General features: G+C 39.8%; 1 protein-coding gene across 7 annotated transcripts in view; it reads right to left on the bottom strand.

Annotated features, from left to right (window-relative positions):
• Window positions 1-22,512, bottom strand: part of PICALM (phosphatidylinositol binding clathrin assembly protein) — a 71,450-nt gene extending 48,938 nt beyond the window's left edge. For all 7 annotated transcript variants that reach the window (XM_075416497.1, XM_075416515.1, XM_075416506.1 and 4 more), the window contains exon 1: window positions 22,220-22,512. In XM_075416497.1, the coding sequence (XP_075272612.1) occupies window positions 22,220-22,349 (130 nt within the window). In that variant the 5' untranslated portion in view covers window positions 22,350-22,512. The remainder of the gene's footprint in view (window positions 1-22,219) is intronic.
• Window positions 22,513-23,167: the final 655 nt, after the last annotated feature.

Here is a 23,167-nt window from a genome sequence, read left to right as displayed (position 1 = left end):
GAAAAATGTTCTAAAATAGGGACAATAGGTGTTATTGAAGAAAAAAAAACAAACAAACAAACAAGCACTCCTGTTAAATTACTGGAACATTTGACAGCAAGTCTTGAATGAAGCAGAAACTGAATTTAAGCACACTTTGCAGCAGCCGTGAAGTCTTCCATGGTCAGTTTTTATTCTGTCATTTGCTGAACTTAAGATTTCTTTTTAGCCTTGGTGGCTTGTTTGAAGTTTAACATGAAAGATTAGAACTACCCAATCTCTCCATATTAGATATTTTTTCTAGTTGATTTGTTCAAATTTCCATAACAGAACATCTTCCTACCTTGAATAGAATGCAAGTCAAGATAACCCCTTGTTTTCAAACACCCAACATAAAGCATTAAGGAGAAGAGTTTTTCAACTGGCCGCTGCTGACAAGTATTTTGGATTACGGTGGTTATCTTTTCCACTCACCCTGACAAGCTGATTATGCAGGTAACAAGCACTTAAGATCTTTCTTATTCTAATTTTATCCAGTTTCAAATAAAGTATTTTTCAAAAAACCCCGAAAACTTGAAATTATTTCACCAATACATATCAGTTTTATCTGAAAAGTTTAAGAACTCTAGCAAAATCCTGTGAAAACATTTATAAAACATTTAACATGTATTCTTCTTCAGTATTTAAACACTAGAGGGTTTAGCTGTGCCATGAAAGGATTTTGGACACTTATAAAAAAACGAGAAATCAGAAATACTAAAATAAGAACAAAATACAGAGGTTGGCTATAAAATTTATTATTAAACTCTACTTCTACAGATTAACAGCTCTGATGACTGAACAGACACGTTCAGCCTGATTCTATGCATTCTGACATTTTAAACTCAGATAACTTTATGTATACATACAGTAAATTTTAAATAATTAAACAATTTCTGTCCCGTTCCATAGGTGATGTCCCTTTTTAGACGTGGAAAATAGGACTAGAAAGTTCCTAGATGAAAGTAATTTTCAGAAAACCAATCTGTCTAAAAACAATAATCAAAGTAGTTTAGAACATTAATTCAAGCATGCAATATTGACAATTATTTTAAATTAATTTCTTCCTCAAAGAGATACATTTGGTAACTGCAAATGAAGCCTGTGCCAGAACAAAGAAACCCCAAATGGCATACTTCAGTGATCCAGTTACAAAGAGAGCAATGTTAAACTTCCGTCTGAGCCAGTAATTGATATTCAATCTGACAGAAGAATGTTATACACCCAGCATGTATTTGAAAACTAAGTGATACTGAACTGTTTTCACAATTACCAGAAAATACCTACATTTGTGTTTTAAACCAAAATATGCCATAAACTATATTTACTCTAAATTAATTTTTGTTTCTCTTCTGAATAAACCTATTTGTACCAAACTGCTTTACTAAGAGGAGTTTTCTACAGCAGACTTCCCAGTGGTTTCACCCAAGTCACCTCGAGAGAGGAATGAGGAAATCTGGACCACACATTTCTTATCATTAGACAATAAAAATTCAAGTTGAAAATTCTTCCTCTGCATATAACATTATTCCAAGAGCTGGGTACACTGACTCAGGAAATAATTTATGAGAGAGTTACGGAAATCTGTGAAGACCTACTCTGTTCAGTGCTTTCCATGTTTAAAAAGGAACGTGATTTAATCTTATTTATATTAGACAAGCAGAATAAAAAAGACAGAAGGCAGGTTTAATACAACGTAGAATAACTTGTTCTACAGCCAATGATTTATATTTTCATTTCATCAAGTTCCATCTTGTCTTTTTCTTCCAATTCAAGTAAGACTATCATGTTCTCTTCTCCTATCTAAAACTGCAATTCCTAATTGCAATTTTTAGAAACTACTTTAAATCTCCATCAGTAACCCTGTGAACTCAGCATTATTGCCTCAGGTATCTCTAACTGTCTAGACTTACTTTTACAGCAACTCTTTGACTAGCCTTTACTTCTTATGTTTGAGAACTGTAAAAAACGATTAAGATGTTTTCCTGTGAAAAACAGAGTAAAAACAGGTTCAGCTGGACAACTGCTTCAACAAAGACTTCTCTGAAGAACATTAGGATTTGTGTACCAAAACTCATCAGCAAACAAAGCATCAATAAATAAAATATTAAAAGAAGTTAAAAGAAGGGAAGAGCAACTCAAAAACCAATAGGTAAGTCACACTGACAAGATTTTTTTTTTTTTTAATTTACTTTTCTTCTTAACTCCCACATACAAGTAGGTGTCAAATTGCCATTTTGATCAACCATTCATAATGATTATTCAAAGTTCTCCACAGTTACAAATATTGCAGGAATGACAAGTCTGGCTAAGCTACCTTTACAGAATCAATTTCAAGACATCACAGAACATCGCTTCCCAAATCATTTCTTACCTTTAAACTTGTTGAGTATCCTTACCACACTTTAATGGCTACACTGCTAAATTTTGTCTCAACAGCTCCAGCCACATATATTAAATACAATACTCTCACTTCAACTATATTTGTCTCATTAATCCAGAAACAGTTGCAGGCACAATTACACAAGCTAAGTGTACCATGACAGCATATAAACAAGTTAGAGCAGTTTAGAAACTGAATATAACAACACCATGATCCTTCCTCATATTTGCTTAGATAAGCAGATACATTTATCCTTGGAAAAAACAACAATTTTAAGCCATTCCGTTCATCCTGCAAGCACCACCACGTTACACTTTCAGACAAGAAACGTTGCTGGTATTCTGTTAAGCTCAATTCAAGAGCATAACCTGAATTGTTAGATCATCATAGCAGAGTAAATAAAATGAGTTATACATACTTAGGATCACCGAGTGATAAAACAATATGTTGGGCAGAACCTCTGGAGGTCATTTACTGTAATCCTACATCTGACATAGGTCCATTTAGACCAACTAGGCTTGCCAAGCTCCACTCAGCTACTGCAGAGTCTTGACTAAACTGATAGGTTGTTGGAGCCTAGAACCCTCTGAGGAACATGTTCTCAAAGACATCCGACTGTGGATTCAGTATCAGTGACAACTAGTTTTGCTGAGTTTTATGAATCTTCCTGTCCCTTTTTATATAAGTAAAAGGTTATCAAGCTCACAGCTGATCAGACTTGGAGCTAATGAATCTCACTTATGCGGCTCCTCCTACAAGCTAACTCATTCCTTCATTCCCCCAACACTGATGCAAGTTTAATGTGTCACGTAAGTTAGTTTTTTTAGATCAACACAAATTCATAAGAACAGGTCAGGATGATTACACGAACAGTTAGTCTAGGAGAACCATCAACGTGGAGCAAGAGTGAGCTTAAATTACACTCCCCTTCTTACTCCCTCAACTAACTACCCCTTGTATTATTTCAAACACCAGCTACTTAATTTTCAAAGCCCCTTGTAACTGAAGTTCAGCCTATCACATCTCAATCACTATCAAATCACAGTAATCAATAAAAATTGGAAAGAACCTCAGTTAACATGTAATTTCCCTGCTTCATCTTAGACGCAATTAATTACCCACAGGATATGTTTTCATGACAGCTCACTCACATGAAACAGGGTGGTCCAATTCCTGTCTTTACCCACTAACAGCCACACACTTACACTGCTTATGTTATGCCAGCACTGGTGTACTACTTTCCAAACCACAGTAATTTCTCAGAAAATTTAAAAAAAAACCCACCTAACTTAAGTGGTGGTGGGTGGAATGATGGGGGATGACACATGGGGGGGACACAACCCTGCATAGTTCTTCCATTGTCCTACAGGATAAAAAATGTCTCACAGAAGATCAAAACTGGCAGAAGCCACTACAGAAGAAGTGATGACATGCAAAAGTAAGAATAAGAGCAAAAAGGGAAGCGGACAAGTCCTCCCACTTCCAGCAACAATGAGCTATTATATTACTCGACCGTCCAACTACAGTCACTCGCTGTTCTCCAAAGATGTCTGCCTTGGCCTTCAGTGGTTATGCTACATCCCCACAATTCCAAGGTTCCTTAGACCTATCTTATATCCCAAAAGCCCGATGTTCTGGTGCAGGTTAAAAAAGGAACTTCCTCTTGTCCTTCTCAGTAGAGCCCTCTGCAAAAAACCATCAACACAATGGAAAAACACTATTCTCTTATCTACCTTCTTAATAAAACAAATAGTTTTCTTTCAACTTTTCCTAACTTTCCAGTCACCTTAATTCACCTGATCTCCTCTGGATTCTCTACAGTTTCCTTTTTTTGTTTTTTAGTATAGTGCCCCAGCCTGGATACTGAAGCTCCCCAGCACCAAATACAATGAGAATTTCTGTCTCATAATACATTCTTCCATAGACATTTGGAAGGACACCCATCTTTCCTGCAGCCTCACAGTGGTAGTTTATAATGAAAATGAAATGAGCCAAAGCCTCTTTGACTGCTCTGCACTTTCAGATAATCCTTTCATACTTAACTGTGACACCTTTCTTACCCTTCAGAACTTTTCACTGCAATCATTCATGAACTACTATTCCACTTTATCAGTGTAACTTTGTCTTCTAATCTCGTTCTGAAGAGCAGCTGCAAATATTCCCAGCACAGTGCTATTCTCTGTTAACACATGGTGTATTCCAAAATACTGGTTATTCATAAAAGCATCATTAGAACCAGATACGGACATACTCTCCCCTTCAAATATCCTCCCATTTGACAGCAAAGTGATGGAAGCAGCCTGCAGTGAAGCAGTTCTCCCATGCACTACTGAGTTCGAGGGTCACGGAGAAAAAACGTGCCAAAAAACACACCTGTTACCTGCACCCATCAAGATCAGTTGTTGCAACAGGAGAGAACTATCTCTTAAAATCTTAACATATTAATCAATACAAAAGTACCTAAAATATATTAGTTATGTTTTTAGAGATTAATTTTCCAGGTCCTCTCCTCTCCCTACAATTCCTTTGCCTTCTGTTCATTAGTATTCACGTTTTCTTAGAGACAGCTGCCAAAAGTTTAAGAGATTATTTAAGCTAGAATAAGAAATTTCATTTCAGAGGATGTTTACCAGGTCCTGTCCATTTGAATTCAACTAACGTAAGTAAATATTCCTTAGCACAGTTGTTTTTTGTTGGTTTTTTTGTTGTTGTTTTTTTGTTTTTTATTTTTGAGGGGGTAGGGGGGAAGATAGCATTCCTTTCATCTTGTAAAGAATAACTGTACTAAATATCTTGTCACAACTACCTCTTGCGAAGCTTAAAGAAAAAAGGCCTGGTAATGTTTGAGCCATCTCAGTATCATATTCTCCCTATTCAGATAGGCATGTTTTAAAGCTAATCATCATGAAATTAAAGGTTATGGATCTCTAGAGTGGATATGGCATACTGGCAAAAAAAAAATCTTTAGATGAGTAACCAACAGTGAGTCCACATGTTTCTGCAGAAGAACTGTTCTGACAATGAACTACATCTCCACCGGGGATTTTTGCTGGTATTGGTTTTTTCATCACAGCTTTCTTAGTAAGCCATTTTAAAGAGTGAGTTAAGCTCTTTTCAGTACAAAAACCCCACATTTTTATTACAAATCCAACCTGCAGAGACAGCTTTTAAGCACACATGTATAGTGATTTTTTTATATATGCTGAAGTCACGTTTGATGAATACAAACTAAGAAGCCAAAGAAAAGGGGTGCACAGCTATACTGAGCACAAAACGTGAACGCCGATACCCAACTGATGTTCATACCAGTGGACGTTTCTGTCAGCTCAGCCTACACCGAAGGATCCACGGCTCACTGGAACTGTCTTGGCTGAGGATGTGTAAGACCAACTTTCAATTGTTTCAAGCTTCAATGCGACAGCATTGCTCTCCTTCTCCACACCACAGCAGCAGTTTGAAAGACCTCTCAAAAATTACAATCTCCCACATGCAACACTACTATTTAACTGAAACATCTATACCAACTTTAACAAATTTAAGCTGGGGGGGGGGAACCTATCAGCATGAAGGATCCAGGTCACAGCAATAAAAAAATTTTGCCAAACACTGTTGTCAAACTTCTCTTCCTGTACACCATCTATCCATGGTAATTTTCAAGAAGTTTGTTAACTTCTATTTGCCTGTATTTCATACAAAGAAGAGATGGATCTATAAGATTACTTACACAGGTAAAATTTTTCTCCCCCTCTGAGTAAGTAACACTTGTTACTTACTGAGTAAGTAACACTTGTTATGGCGGCTTTTCAGATATCCAAGTATTTTCTACTGTTAAAGAATTATCCTTACAAAGTTCCAAGTTTTATTAATATTGCATTACTCTTCAGAAAAGACTTGAAGGTCTTCCTCCAACCAAGACAACAAATCAACTTCTGCTTCAGCACTCTAAGGCTGGGAAATACACAAGGCATGCTAAAACTACTGAACACTTTTGCTCTACATTCAATTCTTACAGTACCTTTCAAAAGAATTTTATCACGAAATCTAGTTCAAAAGAAGTATTAGCTCCCACACATACGCTAGTACATTATTCCCACTGAAAAGTACCTGTAAACTTAGAGCCTTGATCCTATCTTTACAAGCACGCTTAATAATGAGCCTATGAATCATATTCTAAAGATGATTCTTGATTACAAGATGAAAAATGCATGTATCAGCCAACTAACATGACAATTCTTGCATAAGCAGTACATTCAATCTGAGTATTTGACCATTGGCCTATTTAAACCATGGAGAAACAAATATTCTTTTTAACTGATCACATGCTAGTTTCAACGCATCCATGAACAAAAATATCAATAGTTATTTGTTTAACATGAAGTCGGTGTTTTCATAGCACACAACTGCAAACACTTGAGGATACATTCACTTCTCTAGATTCTGACGAGCTAGAAAGCAGGTACGTACCTTAGTGGAACTGTGTGAGCAGCACTGTTTGAGAATGTATGAGGACAGGTGGCCAGGCAGAATTTGATTTTGAATGACAGTCATCTGATTCAATATTGAAATAAATATTTAAAGTTTAATACATCAGAGTATAATATTAAATTACTGTGTTAAATATTATGATAAATCTTTAAGTATCCAATATAATATTTATAGTGTGGATAGTCATACACAGTGGAAGGATGGAAGTACAATGAATTGCATTAGGTGGAACATTTATCTTTTGATGAACACTAATTACTTTGAAAATCGTATAGCTTTCACACTTTTCATCTCCTGCTGCATTCATGAAGCTATTTCAAGCAAACAGTCTGCATACATGCGAGTTTATCCCATGATTCTACCTTAAGGTGCATAGAGAAGGCACATAACACGGTTTATAGATAGCTGAGAGATCAGTATGTGATGCCAAAGATATTAACCTTCAGGTCTCTTCATTATCATGTACACATTGAATATGTTATCACGCTGTTCTCTCTTTCTCTCTGACAAGAATAGTGCCCAAGCCATCTGCCTTTGCGTACTGTAAATTTTTGGTTACAGTATGCACTTAGAGCCCTTTCCTTCTGCTCCAAAGGAACTTAGTCTGCAAATACTCCATAGCTATTACACCTAGACACAATAAAAAGAAGTTGTGCTAATGGACATGCATTAAAAACAAGACCCGTGAAACACACATATAAGCTGCTGTTGTACTGCCAATAGTACGCAACTAATCCTTGCAGATTGCTCTGGAATACCTCCTAGACCCATGCAAAGCACTAAGAAATGCCCTCACCTGGCAGCTTGCTAGTAGTGGTACAGTAACATTACTGTAGCCAGCCTAGTGGAACAGAGAAACCATTCTGTCAACAGCAGACACTGCAGAAAAATCCTCTACGAGCACAACTCTACAGTAGTTTTGCAGCAAGATGACCTATTTTTTCAAGAAGGTGGGCCTTTAACGTAACAAGGGTTCACTCCTCAGTCCTGCAAAGAACACCTGATCTCAACTTGTGGCACTAAGTCCTGTAGTTATTGATGACACCATTTGTGATAAAGTTAAATGGCCTGTCTCCAAGTGTCCCAGAGCTCACCTGGTCCGTATGGGATTCAGCTCAAACCTGTTAACAAGCATACCCAAAGGCAGCTGGAGTACCTATACCACCTTGCAACATCTGTGAGAAAACACGCCTGACTTCATGCACAGCACATCTAGTCAGCAAACACCTCTAGCACAGTTTCTGAATCTAAATCTATGTATCTTCTAAACATACAAAGTATTGACAAAGCATCATTTACATGTTTCTTAGAAGTTTAACTTCCACATCCTTTTATTCTCAAAGATGCATAAGAAAGTAATTCTGTAGTAGTGGTGTACCATCACTCTATAGCACAGTGAAACTGAAACCACCATCAAGCATTAACACCAGCCTGACCTCCTACCACCACATCGCACTGAACAGATTTTCAAGCCAAAAAATTCTCCTGATCTTTGTTATTTTAGAACTAATCACACACACGTAATTCCCATTTGAATGCTAGTGCTGCATCTTTAATTAGACAGTTCAACAGACAAAACCAAAGATAAGAAATAACCAAAGCCATCTGACCTGAGGTTTTCCTACTTCAATATTGTGTCTCATTTTACTAGCTCCCAAGTCTTACTCACTGTAGAAAAGTTGTTTGGGATATCCGTTTTAAAAAGACTTCAGAAAATGTATTTCCTTCTAAACAGAATCTAGTTCAGAGCAAGAATAGCACACTTCACCCGAATGCCTCTGGAAGCTGTCAGGAAACGAGTATTTGAGTTAAAGGAGTTACGCCTCTGTATTTGCCTACCTCCACCAGAGCTGAAACTGCCGATGAATATGTGTATATCCATCTCTGCACAGCAAAGTTCTCTGGTCAGACTATGACCTTTTCTACATCAAAGGTTTTCCAGTTTCTGGAAAGCATCCATGCCAAAACACATCATCTACTATGCAGCCTCCAAGACTGTACAACGTGTCCTCAGCAGAACAGAAGTTATATGGGACAATAAAAATCAATGTAATTGTAAAAATATTTAAATGCATGGTAGGACATCTTTCTTGGCAGATACCATTCTCTACAGTTTCACCTACAGTAAAGGGCTGTCTGGTTAATTACTGACAAAAAGTCCCATACCTATCTTTTCATTGAAATATGCCTTCTTTTGTCAAGAATTCACATTAGTTTGTCATACAAAATAAGCTGTACTGTCAAGAGATTCTAATGGTGCAACAGCATTTATTATAGGACCTTTTGCCCCTGCAGTACATTAGATAAAAACCAACACTCCACATTAAACTGTTTTCATATGCTTACAGAGAGTGGCAAAATTGAAAGCTTAACCTGATAAAGAGAAAAATCTGGGAAACTTTTGCACCTAACAAAGAAGTTTAAGCCACATCCTAAAAAGGTATGCTTATTAAATCACGTTCTTCCACCACCAGAAAGATGCAAAAATGACTAAGTCATTTGGGTTCATTGTAATATAGAAAGTATCAAAAACCCAGTACATAAACTTACTGAAAGTGGTGGGTTTTCTGGCATATAAGAAACAGAAGCAAGTCCAAAATATTTAGGGTTTTTTTTTTTTTAATTAGTACTATATATTACACAACAGTGCAACATGTTAATTTCCTTATAAACGGCACAATGCCCACCTGTTGGAGCAAAACTCCTCAGGTCATAGGTTTCAGCTCAGATTCTCACTATGGGGAAACTTTACACACATCATGCCACAATCCAGGCATTCAATATTTCCTATTTTGTGTAGAAAATCTGTTTATCTTACATTTCCATTGATCGCTCAGAAAATACTCAGAGCATGCCTCCACACTGCCCTGTCAGATGATCGCTTGCTGGTTTAGCTGACTAAATAGAGTTTAACAGCTCTTAATGAAAACTAGTTCTTATTTAAGAGCTTATAAACCATGACAAAAGAAATAGCCTAACAAAAGTGGAAAAAGGGAAGAAGTGGGGAAAACAAGGCAAAGTGGAGAAAAATCACACTGCTAATAAGCAACAACACAAAACAAACCACACATTTCATGAGTGAGTTCTGCTGAGGAATCAAATGTTTGTTCTGTAGTTTCTATAAAAGAAGCTGGTTAATTCCAAACTAGTAACCATCAAGATATTACCACAAAAGTTCTCTCTCCGCTGACAATGCAGGGGCAATAAAAACATTTGCTCAAAGTCTGCTGCACAGTGTTTCTTACCAAATCTCAATTAACAGACCAAGGAGGAAAGCAATTTAAATTATTTGACTATTATATGATACAATGCATTTTCTTAAAGAAAAAAAAATCTTGACAAATTATTTGAATGTACAGAGCAGAAAATCCTCAAATTTCAAATATTTATCATTCTACGAAAATCAAACATCAACATTCTACAAAGTCACTGACAGAAAATCACACAAGACAGCATCGGTTTACACTGTTGGGTACTTGGGCTAGTATCTCAAGAGATCAAACAGGCTAAGTTTTGTAGTCCCTTATGTTATCAAAACAGCTTAAATACATAGTTTGGCAGAATATGTCTGAGATTTCTCTTTTTCTGTGCTGAAAAACTGAAAGAAAAATAGTCAGCTTTGTAACAAGGCATAGAAAACTGAGATGATAGTATAAAGTCTGAAATGAATTCTAGACATTAAATTGTGCAATTGTGTTGATTTCCTTCTATTCCTTGCTCTTTCCCCTAAATCTCACAAGTGATTTCTTCATGTGAAAGGTCACCTACATACCAGCCATCTCCATATGACTTCTGTCTACTCCTCAGTAGGACTAACCTTCGTTTTTCCCAGCAGGAATAGGAGAAAGAAGCATAACAACATAAAGCTGCTTCTTCCATGCTAACATATCTTGTGACGTGCAAAGTTCTACTAGTTTCAGTTAAAAAAGCATCACTACTTTCTAAGTTACCATTCTTTTTTAAGCAACTAAAATTCAAGATACCTGGATCTAGAGTACTTCTTGCAGCCATTTTAACACAAGCTCCATCAATTCCATACCATCTATTTCATATCTTGCACTTCAAGTAGGTGAACTCATTCATGGAGATTTGTCACCAACAGTCACTTTCATACCTTTCATTTTGGCCAATACAGGATCAGCTTTTGACATGAACTGTGTTAGCAAACTGGATAGAACAGAACACCGGAGCTCATTAAAAAAAAAACAAAAAAAAACCTCACCCCTCCCCCCCATTACAGCACAGGTGTCTTCACAAAACTGTTTCAATGGACACTCGTGTATTGTAAGCGCGCAGCTCTCCCATGAAGGGAGGCAGTCAAGTAAAGGAACAGCTAAAACCTCCTCCATGCTATTAATAGAAATGTTGGAAATGCCTGCCTAATTTAGCTTTTACTTCCTTCTTCAATTTAGACTAACATCTCCCATGAGATATTTGGAGCTCCCCGAGCAAACAAAACTCATCCTGGCTCATCCCAAGTACAGCTTCAACGCACATTTGCATAGCACCCTTTCACACGGGCACAAGAGCTAAAGGATCAAAAACATCCTTTACAGCCCACGCCAAAGTTGCACGAGTAGAAGTTTTAAAATATACTGTGATACTGCTCCTGTGGAGCAGGAATGGTCTTCATTGAACATGGAGAGTGAAAATGAAGTTGTATTTGTCCAGCACCACACGTTAAGCTCTACCAGGTTTCAGTAGATAAAGCAAAAGACTCTACAAAGGGGACCCACCCTCTAACAACAGCGCTGTTATGTCCGAGTTTCATAAACCCAGCTCAGCTCTTCGCCTCATCCCCCCCGTTTTAGAGACCATTGGTGAGCACTTTATTAAGAGTGGCCATGTAGTTACAAAGTTTCACAAGTTTTAGAGCAAACAAAGCTTCAAACCCTTCAGTTTGAAACTGGACGGGTAAGTGAAGTTGTATGCAGTAAGAACTCCTCCCTATCCCACAGCTTTCAGACGGGAATTTCTCTATTCACCACGCACAATGACACATCCGTATCACAACCAGCCTCTAAGATAAACTAACTGCAAGAGCAGAAGTAACATCTGCCTTTTTGTCCTCAGTAAAAGCAAAGCTGAGTTCAGCCAGATTCTATCTTCAAAATAAAATTGTTGCATGAAGAAAAGCTCTAATGATGCAAAATATAGTTATTCTGTCTGCTTCAAAGCAAGCTTTGTTCACTGGTTAAAACCTCAGAGAGCTAAAAAGAATATGGAGCTGCAGTAAAAACTAGGTGTTATAACATCTTATGTCAGCCCTACTACATACCAAGAGGCTGACCACATTCCTGTCTACAATGGCTCCTCATTAACAGTTTAAAATAAGGACAAAAGCATCTCCTCCAACGCATTGTATTTTACTTACAGATAATTAAATCTGAAGAAAGTTTCCTCAAAAAAACTGTGTGTAAACAAAAAGCAAAAACCAACAAAACAGAAAATCAGCCCCTGAAATGTAAGGGCTTCAAATTCATAACAATGCAATTCCAAACATCAGAGGTCAAACTAACTGTGCTGTTCCCTGGTATTTGAGAGCTAACACAAAAGTTTCTCTGGATTTCCATCCACTTACACGTCAAAATCAGCACAGAAACAAAGTTCACATATTCCATATTTTCAATGCAAATTAAGCTACTAGGAAATTTAGTTAACTTATGTTTTAGCTTTAATTAAATTTGATAGGCTTAATGATGCTACTGTCGTGGCAAAGCATTCCAGATGAACAGATCTAGCAGAAAGTTTGAGCTAGCTACCTATTAACTATCAAGAACTTAAAAATAAAAGTCTGTATAAAAAATAAGAGTTATCATTCTCCCCCAAAGCACACCACAGTGGGCTAGTCCCTGTGTTTCAAACAGTTCACAGCTAGGAGCTGTGCATCAGGAGCTTTTCCACGAGACAGTTAATCAAATGCAGCAACTTACTAGGCATTTCACATCCCTGTTACAAATAACTACATCCCAGAAAAGCCGAAGTGTTCATATTTGTTTTCCGTTGGCTTTTCTTTCATTCCTATGATTAAAATCCATTTCACATGTATTTTCGATACTCTAAATTTTATTCTGCAATGCTGTACTGTGACACTTGTGACTGAAATGCAAGCACTCCAGGGAGAAGTAACACCTATTGAATTTAACACAGGTTATTAATATATTACAGAAAATTTCTTAAACGGGTAATAAATCCAAATTCAGCAATTTAAATAAAACCCAGCTAATTAGAGCACATCTATACCAATGAAAGCAAAGTCACATGGACTGTCACGCTGAGAATTAATTCAAAATTAAAATCTACTTAAGGATTCCAGCGTATTTCTAAATGGTAAACAAACTTGGTTTGTCAAGAGGAAAAAAGAACACAAGAACATTGTTCAAAAACCCATTTTTTCCTATTTAACTGCAGCTATAATTTAAACAGTACTAGTTGTAGCTTGCAATCAATAAAAAGTAATTGCAAGTAAAACACCTGAATTTCACTCTTAAAACTTACAAATTGACATAATCACTTACAAAAATATTAAATTTCAGCACCCCTTGTAAGACAGAAGAAAAGGATGAAGGCATTTCATGAGTAAGAGACACTCAGCGAGGTTAGCTTTACATCAAGACAGAAACAAAGAATTGCTTTGCAAACTACAGCTGTATGTAGCTGCTATACATAATCAAGTAAATATTTCTAACAGACTAATTTTTAAATGAAAGTTATTTTTATTCCGTACGTAACAGTATATTTGCAGAATTCTGAACATCAATGCTTTCCAGAAAACAGAAAAAGTGACAATCAATCCAATCAAATTACACCACCATTCTCAGAAAAGGGCTTAACCATCACAATGAACAACTTTTAATATTTCACATAAAAATAAGGTCAGATCAAGAATACAGAGAGTTGTGGATCAGAAACATATTCATAAAGTTTGAAGGAGGTTGCAATGACAACTGCAACTATTAATACAATACTGGGTGGGGAGGGAAGAGGTTAAATCACATTCAAATTCACGTGTAACCCAATTTTCAATTAAGTATCGACCCATTTGTCAGCAAGAGCAGAGATATCAGTCGAATAAACCAAGTGCAACTGCAAACACATGTAGGTGAAGTGCTGATCACAGAATCACAGAATAGAAGGGGTTGGAAGGGACCTCTGTGGGTCATCTAGTCCAACCCCCCTGCTGAAGCAGGGTCACCTACAGCAGGCTGCACAGGACCTTGTCCAGGCGGGTCTTGAATATCTCCAGAGAAGGAGAATCCACAACCTCCCTGGGCAGCCTGTTCCAGTGCTCCATCACCCTCAGAGGGAAGAAGTTCTTCCTCATGTTCAGACGGAACTTCCTGTGCTTCAGTTTGTGCCCATTGCCCCTTGTCCTGTCGCTGGGCACCACTGAAAAGAGTCTGGCCCCATCCTCCTGACACCCACCCTTCAGATATTTGTAAGCATATATTAGGTCCACTCACAGCCTTCTCTTCTTTAGGCTGAACAAGCCCAGCTCCCTCAGCCTCTCCTCATAGGAAAGATGCTCCAGTCCCCTCACCAACCTTGTAGCCCTCTGCTGCACTCTCTCCAGTAGCTCCTCATCTTTCTTGAACTGGGGAGCCCAGAACTGGACACAGGACTCCAGATGAGGCCTCACCAGGGCAATGTAGAGGGGAAGGAGAACCTCCCTCAACGTGCTGGCCACACTCCTCCTAATGCACCCCAGGATGGCATTGGCCTTTTTGGCAGCCAGGGCACACTGCTGGCTCATGGTTAACCTGTTGTCCACTAGGACACCCAGGTCCCTCTCCGCAGAGCTGCTCTCCAGCAGGTCCGCCCCAAGTCTGTACTGATGCCTGGGGTTGTTCCTCCCCAGGTGCAGGACCCTGCATTTGCCCTTGTTGAACCTCTGGGGAGAAGAGGGGAAAAGAGGGGCACCACATTAGGTAACAAGACGAAAGCCAAAACAAAAAGCACGCAGTTGAACAGCAAGAAACAGGTACAGAAACACTGCCCTATCTCACTACAGCTCTTTACCTACCCCAGAAGAATCCAAACATCGCCAACAGCAAAGCGAGTTACAAGCAGCCTTTAAGAATGCAAAGAACATGACTCCAAATTCTACTGTTTGATAGCCTAAACACTCAATCTTTTGATATGGCAGACAGAATGACAAATCACAGACAACCAGAACCACCCTGAGTGGACTTCCAGCCATATGAAAGGCATTAGAAAACCTAAAAAAATAAGCAAATAAACTTAAAACATGTTTACTTCTGTTTGTAACTCGAGTTTAGTTTCAAACTTGGTATATTATCCCTTCTGGGTCTTGAAATCCAGTTTACTATTGTTACTGTAGGAACTTACGCTGTGCAGTAGAATACTAGCAGGTTGTCTTTGTTAGGGCTTGGGGGAGAGGGGGGAAGGGGGACAGGGGAGATGTGTGTTTTGGTTTTTAACAAGACTAATCGAGGAATGATTTCATTATCACCTTTGTCAACCAGATAAACACACAGTTTTTACAAGCTATTAATGTGGAAAAACTTTTTTTATACACTGAATATTTGACTAGGAAACAGTGTTATTAAGGATTCATAATAGTTAAGTTACTAGAATTTAAAGAACTGATTAAAAATCAGCCAAGGTTACAAACAGTGTAGATACTTTGTTGATGTCATAACACACAGCTTGCAACTGGAGTAGCTGAGCCACATGCTACTGCAAGTACCATATTTAGAGTAAATATGTGAAATACCAGAGTGCCCTTTCAACCCGCACAAACTTACCACTTACTACATAAGCAAAAGAATCACTGCTGCTAGAACGGCACCCCTGCAAGAGCGTACAGATGTTGGGACTGAAGGACTGCTTGCTTGGGAGGAAGCAATAACATTTAGTTAAGATTTCAAAAGTCTTTTCAGCAGAGCATGTGGAAAGGGGAAAAACGAAGGTGTTGATCTGGTATGCTCTTCCTCAGTAAATAAACATAGGTCAGAAGGAAATTGCATAGGAGAGCTCAGAGTGAGTATAAAACCCACTTTCTGAATTTTTTATTTTCTAGACCATGTATATGTCACAGCATGACTTAAAATAAAACCACAGGATTTCCCTTTATGCCACCAGCACTCACTCCAGTAAATTTTCTTATTCTTTGTGCTAGGAATTGACACTCCCAAGTTAAATTTTGGTATAGATCTTTGTTTTCTACACCCTCTGCTTTGAGGTAAAACTTATAAAAGTCTAATTTACTCATGTTTACTATTGCAAATGATCCAGATAAGCATTACTTTAATAAAGCTCCTTTAGCAAAATAGCACACCGTGTTTAGTCACAAACGGAAAATCCAACATATTTGTTAAATCTTTATGAAACGCTTAACTTCATTAAGTTATTTTCACACAGTTAAATACAGCTTAGGTCCCTAATTTCTCAAATCTCAATACCTGATTTGTCACATATTGCTTATAACTTGGATTTGCCATTAGGAGACTTGAGAGTACTAACATTTACTAACATTATTCTGAGCTTTAGAAACTAACAGATAATTGATACAGCTCTGATGTAAAGCTAGGGGTGAAATACAAAGTGTAACAGGACTTCTACTTCCTTTCAGTTCACAAGGATAGATAGTTAACAAAAGTTCATACCCTGCCTGCTCACAATCACCTTTCACAATGGAAAAAATTGCTGAAAGAGCAAGAAAAACATCAGAACCAACAATTTTGTACAATCAGGTTTTTTTCCTTTCCACTTGGTTGCAGCTTTTTGGCCAGTTATTTCTTGTTTACTTCTAATCTGGTGCAGACGTAATCAGTAATAAAATCTCTCTGCTACCTAAGCCTTTACAAGATAACATTCAGCTCCAAATTACAACCACCTCTAGCATTCAGACTTCAACTGGCAGGAAATCTAAACGGTTAAACTCACATACTGATGGACAAAAAATCCCCAGTTCTTCCACACAAAGCAAAGTTTTCATTGCTGCAGCAGATGAATTTGCAAAGATGTCCAGAAGTAAGAACACATACTTGAACTTTTGCTTTAAACTGGTATTATGAACTATTTGAAAGTTTTTAATAGCTGTCCCACTACAGGACTTCAAGATTTTATAAACAAGTTATTTAAAATACTTACCTGATTTCTTCCAACATACTTGAAGAATAGCTTCTGTATGGTTTGCAGAAAAAAATAAGGGTGCTCATATCTGACCAGTAGTAGACCAGTGGGCTATTTTTAAAGAAGTAATTGATGTTTCAGAATTAATAAAAATATTTTAAAGATATAAGCTTTCAAATACAAAAGGTGATTCTGCTTCAGAAAACGTGCTGCATTTTCCAGTGACAGCAAGAAGTCAGTAACATTTTACAAGTGAGTTTTCCCAGCATTCTACCAGCATCACTTGCTACTGTAGCGTACTGATCATGTACTTTGCATCAGGCAACATATACAACACAAAAAAGAGAAGCTTGAAATTCCATGTTGGAGAAGTCCTCTTTTGTATTATGCAAACTAATGTTACTTTCTAAGCAAAGTCACCAGGAACAACTTGAAACTTTCACATCTACAGATCAAAACCTGATCTTAAGATGAAGAACTAAAGACTGAAATAGATCACTAGGTCACAGGCTGAACTACAAAAAAAAGCCTCTTCCAAGCATCACTTTTAGAAGATATGAGATGACTGCACCATGAAAAAAAATAAAAATCACAACTAGAGCTACAGCCAAAAGTTACATGACACCTGAATAACCACAGTTGATGGGAAACAACAGCAGTGTGAAGATTCACAGTAAGCTGATTGCAGGTGTCCTACAGCTTCTCCTCCTTAGTTCCTGCCTCTTTCTTCATCTGAAGCAGAATTCTGCTTCGGGCTAAGTAAAATAAAACAACAGCTGCAGAACTAAATGGCTATTCTTTCTGCAAATGAGCAGCTGTGGTAGAAAATTGGCCCTCTGGCAGTCTAGAGGAGTATGATAGTTCTCATACTCTGCTACAAGGCACAAACAAATATTCCAGAGGCATTCTAGTAAAAAGTTACGAAAAGTTGGCAAAGGAAGAAACAATAAAGGAATCATGGAAGAACCCAGAGCGAAAAATGAATACTTCAAAAGAAAGGTGTAATAATGCAATTATCTCTATCTAAAATAATTACAGTTACACAGAACAGTTCTAAGCAAAAACAACAATGGACTGCCTCCAGAAATTTAAGTCAGCTATAAAACGGGAAGCAAAGCCACAAGAAACTTCAGGTAATCCTGCCAAAACCAGAAAGAAAATATGAATTTGGTGAAGTACTGCAATACCTTACAAGGAATGTGGATAATCTATTTCTACTCGAGAACACAGTAGTACCCGCAGACACCAAGAGTTAACTCACTGCACCACTGAAATAACCCAGTTACGCTTCAGTACATAAAGGCAGGCAAGCACTTAAAACACTGGTCTTCCCAGCTTTACCACCAATCTCTTGTGAGATATAGGAAAAAGCAATGATCCTTGTCCCTCAGTTCAAGACACCCTCCGCTTACCACTTCATTTGGAAACAGAAGCTGTCCCCAGTACAAAGCAACTCTCTAGCTGGACTTTTATTTGCACTAGTAAATAGCCTCTAGACAACACCAAAACAGCTGACACTAGGGACTTGGGAAGCAAGTTCCCAACAAGCTCACTTAAGTTTACTTTCACTTACATACCTTCTCACAAACATCTGCTCAACACAGGGCAGGGTTCTGGTTTACCATCTTCCTTAAAAATACAGATTTTTCTTCACAATAAGAAACCAAGGAAGTTACACTCTGGCATAACTACAGCAAGATTTCCTGTTAAGAAGGGATAATTACAGCATCGCAACTTCCTTCCAAGCTATCCATCCACATTCTCCTTTAAATAGCGCTACTCCACTAGCTACCAGCAGATACGGTTACTATGCACCGTACTCATTCAAGCACCCAATCCTAAATAGGTTTCAGATCAAAGCTGTTTTAACTACACTCCACAACATGCACAAGTACACAAACATTTTTATGACACTGAGATACCACTGCTACAGCACTTTCACTGAACCGACCTAGCGAAACTTCCTATTTGGCATTAACTATGTATCTTCTAGTTTTCCTAGTATGAATTATCCACCACACATGCATGCTTCTAAGCGGGGGGGTGTGCCTGCATATGTAAAAAAAAAAAAAGTGAAATCTTGCAACAAGTTTTCCAGCACTATTTACATTCAAACAACCTGAAGCACTTGTTCTTAGCATCACTATACAGCAACAAAAAGCTAAACACAACAGAAAGGGTTGTATAAATCTCAGTGTACAAGTTAAACCACAAACCAGTTTAGAGCTATCACTGCTCAGAGAGGTGTGAAAACTAGGACAAAGTCCTAGCAAAACTAGGTTTTCTGTAAAAAAAAAAAATCAGGAACTATGCTTTGAGGGTTTCAAGACTATTAAACCTGTCTGATTACTGCAAAACAAGTAATCCATCCTCACAAAAGCAGCACCTGGATTAAAAAACAGAGAATCCTCATCCCAGCTATAAAACTGGACCTTCAGAATAGGAGAAAAAAACTCCCACATATCCCGAGAGCAAGCATATGACCATAAGATGATTGTTGCTCCCTGAAACCAAACAAGCCACTAAGCTTTGTAACAGGAGAGAAAGAACGTTCTCTGGAGTAGATTACATTTTTATCATCACAGGCTACAAATGCCTTTTCACATTCTTTAATTATTAAAGTAATGGTCACTAAGGGAAATACAGAGGGAATACACAAACCTAGGACGGGGAGCACTTCCGTTTTGGAACTCCACAGACAGTCAAGAGCAAGATAAATAAGGACAGGAATAATGACGTGCGCAGGTACCTACACTGGATTTTCCCCCCATCTGTATGAGTTAATGCGAGGCTGAGCTACCTAAATGTGTTTATGACAGCTCAAACTTAACAAAGAAAGAATTCCGGGAAGAGGACAGCCAGAGATTTGAGATCTGTACAAGCAACACAAATACCATATTAACAAGAATGTATGTCACGGTCACAGAAAATGCTACAAAACTAAGACTTCATTCCAGGACAGTATTACAAAACTCAGCTTATTGACTCGTCCAGTACGCAACCTTTAACAAAGTAAGTTTTAACTGTCATTATCACAATAAACACTAATTAGAAAAATATTTAAGCAGCATGCTACCTATGAAGACTGGTAGATTAATTGTCATTCACAGCAAGATGTCAGTTCATAGGACTTATCTAGCAGTTAAACTGCTTGTTGTAAAATGAAGATACGGGCAAATAATTCATAGGTCGGGCTTGAGTCACAGCTTGTGCAAAAAGCATTCTTTTTAAACATACAACCTTAAACGGTACGAACAAAGAAAATTTTCAAAATACAAAACCGTGTGTCATTTCCTCATGCCAGGAACAGAGACTCCTAACAAACTTCTTAGGGGCAGCATACAAAACTTACCTATGCATGATCTATTTCGACCACGAAAATAAAGTGACTAGTAGTAAAACTAATAAAATAAAAGTTTGCTTTGCTCTGATAGAAGAATTCTCTGAGAAAGAGGTAGGAACTGGGATGTTTGACAGTCTAGAGTTGACAAGGGAAATACAGCAACAGTCTTTTCATCCAGCAACCATCAGGCAGCTTGCTAAGGAAGTTCCAGCACCCTTCTACTGCAGCATCCTATAGGTCTCTATTAGGATGTCCCCTAGCAATTGTGTTCAGAACACCATCCTTGTACACACATGCCAGTCTGAGGAGCGGTTGCCTGGTCAGTTTGATGTTCTTTTTCACAAAGCCTATACCATGAAATAATTCAGCTGCTACACGTTCTACTACTGAAACTATACTTTTAGCACTATTCCAGGCTAAACCTGGCAAAGATTTTTTTCTAGAAAGCCTCCCTTCTGTTGTGTGAAATCCAGTAACATCATGGCTTCACACATAAGCCATATGACAAGGTGTTTTCTCTACCTGAGACCAAGTTACTTAGAGCCCAAAGATTTCCTCAGCTTTCTGACACCCTGGGCTGACCAAAAGTAAGAGCCACTAAGCTACTACTCAGTCTTCAGCTAAGAGATTAAATGGAAAAGGGAATACCAAAAAGAAACTCAGGCAACTGTTCTGTGGCTACCCTAAAAAAATGGATTAGGTACAGAACAAGAATTTCTTAAACCTTTAAGTCAGACTTGTTTTGTTGTAAAGAAGTAAGTAAGTACACTACAATTAATCCCAGTTCTATCATATGTTTTTCTCATTTGGATACAGAGGGACTGAGGAGGCACAAATTCAAGACACATGAAGACCCAACCTTCTCCTCACAGACGTAGATGGGAGGAAAGGAGAAAGCACGCATACAGAAGGCACAGCCACACATCTCTCTCCAGTAGCTTTCATTACATACAGGGGGGAGTAAAGGGGAGGGGGAGAAGGCTCCTTAAAGGGCCTAATATAAATAGATTCAAGATAATCAGGTATTCAAGCCAAGAACATCCTCAGTCCTGTGACCTTACAATTTAGTGAAAGACACATTAATACAAATTTCGGTGCTCATCGTTCTCTTCATAATCACCTGGATGGAACTGAGTTGACAGAAAATCTTTTAAGCCTTCCCACCTTGAATCTATTTTTAATAGAAGCTGAAAACTGGCCAGTCCCTGTATGGGATGTTAAGCTCCAGTACTGAAGGTCTGAAGAAGCCCTCTTGGGCCCATGTTCCCAAGTGAAGGAGACAGACTAGAAAGGGTAAGGCTGAGAAGAACACCCTTACTGAGAGGGCACTCATTTCACATTCTTCTACATGGAAGAGTTACAAGAATGATACAGAAGGAATTTTTTTTTTCTAGTAGACTATCTGGGAAAGAATTAAGATAACCGATCAGCTATTCCTTCTTGAAACTCTTGCACCTCCCATACAGAATGGGGGAGTGCTGCCCTAGCGAAACACAAACGAAATCAATTTGTAAGGAAATTACAGCTCATTCCTCTGCTTGGCCTCCGCGGCTTTCCCTCTCCAAGGAATGGGTATGGGGCAAGCCCAGTCCTTCAGGAGCTCACACCGTCCAGGGCCCTGTGCATGGGGCAGAGCTAAGGAGGCCCCTCCTGGAGAGCAGATCCCCGGAGCAGCCTCTCCCAAGCCCTCCATCGCCACGTCCCCGATCCTACCCGCCCCCCTCGCCAAGAGAACGTCCTACGGCGAGACAGACGGAGCTCCTCCGCCTCGACCAGGCTCCACGTCCCCGCCAGGCCGGTGGGAACGGCGGCAGCCCCACAGCCGGTGCTCCGGACCCCGGGATGGGGCGGGGGGGGGAGCCCGCCGGCCGCCATCCCTCCCCGGTACTCACAGTCCAGGTGCTTCTTCTTGGGGCCCATGACCTCGTGGGTCGTGGCCTTACAGACGGTTTTGGAGACCGCCGAGCCGGTCACGCTGTGCTGCGCCGCCGTGATGCGGTCGGTGAGGCTTTGGCCGGACATGGCGGGGTCGCTGGCGGCGCTGGAACCGAGAGCGGCTCCGCTGCCTCCTCAGGGGCCGGGAACGGGAGGACTGGCCGGGGGATGGAGCCGCGCGGACGCCTCACCCCGCCGTGCCGCAGGCGGCCCCCGCTCCGCCCTCAGGGACGGACCTGTCACCCGAGCAGGGACCCCTCCTCCGCCCACCCCCCTCCCCCAGCCGCCGTCCCCTCCCCCTGCGCGCCTCCCGCTCGGCCGGGGACAGGGGACACACGCTGGGCGCCGCAGGAAAATGGCGGCGGCGGCGGCTCCTCCTCGGACCTTTCCGGGCCGCCCGCATCACGTGATCCCCCGGCGCCCCGCCCCGCGCGACACGCCCCGCCCCTCCCCGCCGGTGCGACAAGGCGGGATGGGGGGATGTCACGTGGGGCGGGGCGGGGCAGCTCCGTCCCCTCAGCGCCGGGGGCTGAGGGAGGGGAGGGCGGCGGCGGCGGGAGCGTCCGTGGTATCGTGGGGTGGGTTGCTATGGAAGTGACCTCACAGATCACCCAGTTCCAACCCCGCTGCCACGGGCAGGGACACCTTCCACCAGCGCAGGGTGCTCAGAGCCCCGTGCAACCTGGCCTTGAACACTGCCAGGGAGGGGGCAGCCACAGCTTCTCTGGGCAGCCTGGGCCAGCGCCTCACCACCCTCAGAGCACAGAGTTTCTTCCTTGTATCTATTCTAAACCCACCCTCTTTAAAGCCATTACCCCTTGTCCTATCACTACATGCCCTTGTAAAAAGCATTGGTGGGCCACTGTTTGGGTTCAGCAGGGTGGGTTTAAAGCACTGTGTAAAAT

The sequence above is a fragment of the Opisthocomus hoazin genome, chromosome 1, assembly GCF_030867145.1.
Source record: "Opisthocomus hoazin isolate bOpiHoa1 chromosome 1, bOpiHoa1.hap1, whole genome shotgun sequence".
NCBI classification, from domain to species: Eukaryota; Metazoa; Chordata; class Aves; order Opisthocomiformes; family Opisthocomidae; genus Opisthocomus; species Opisthocomus hoazin.
Note: the sequence above shows the minus strand (reverse complement) of the source record. Positions and strands in the feature narration are given on the sequence as shown.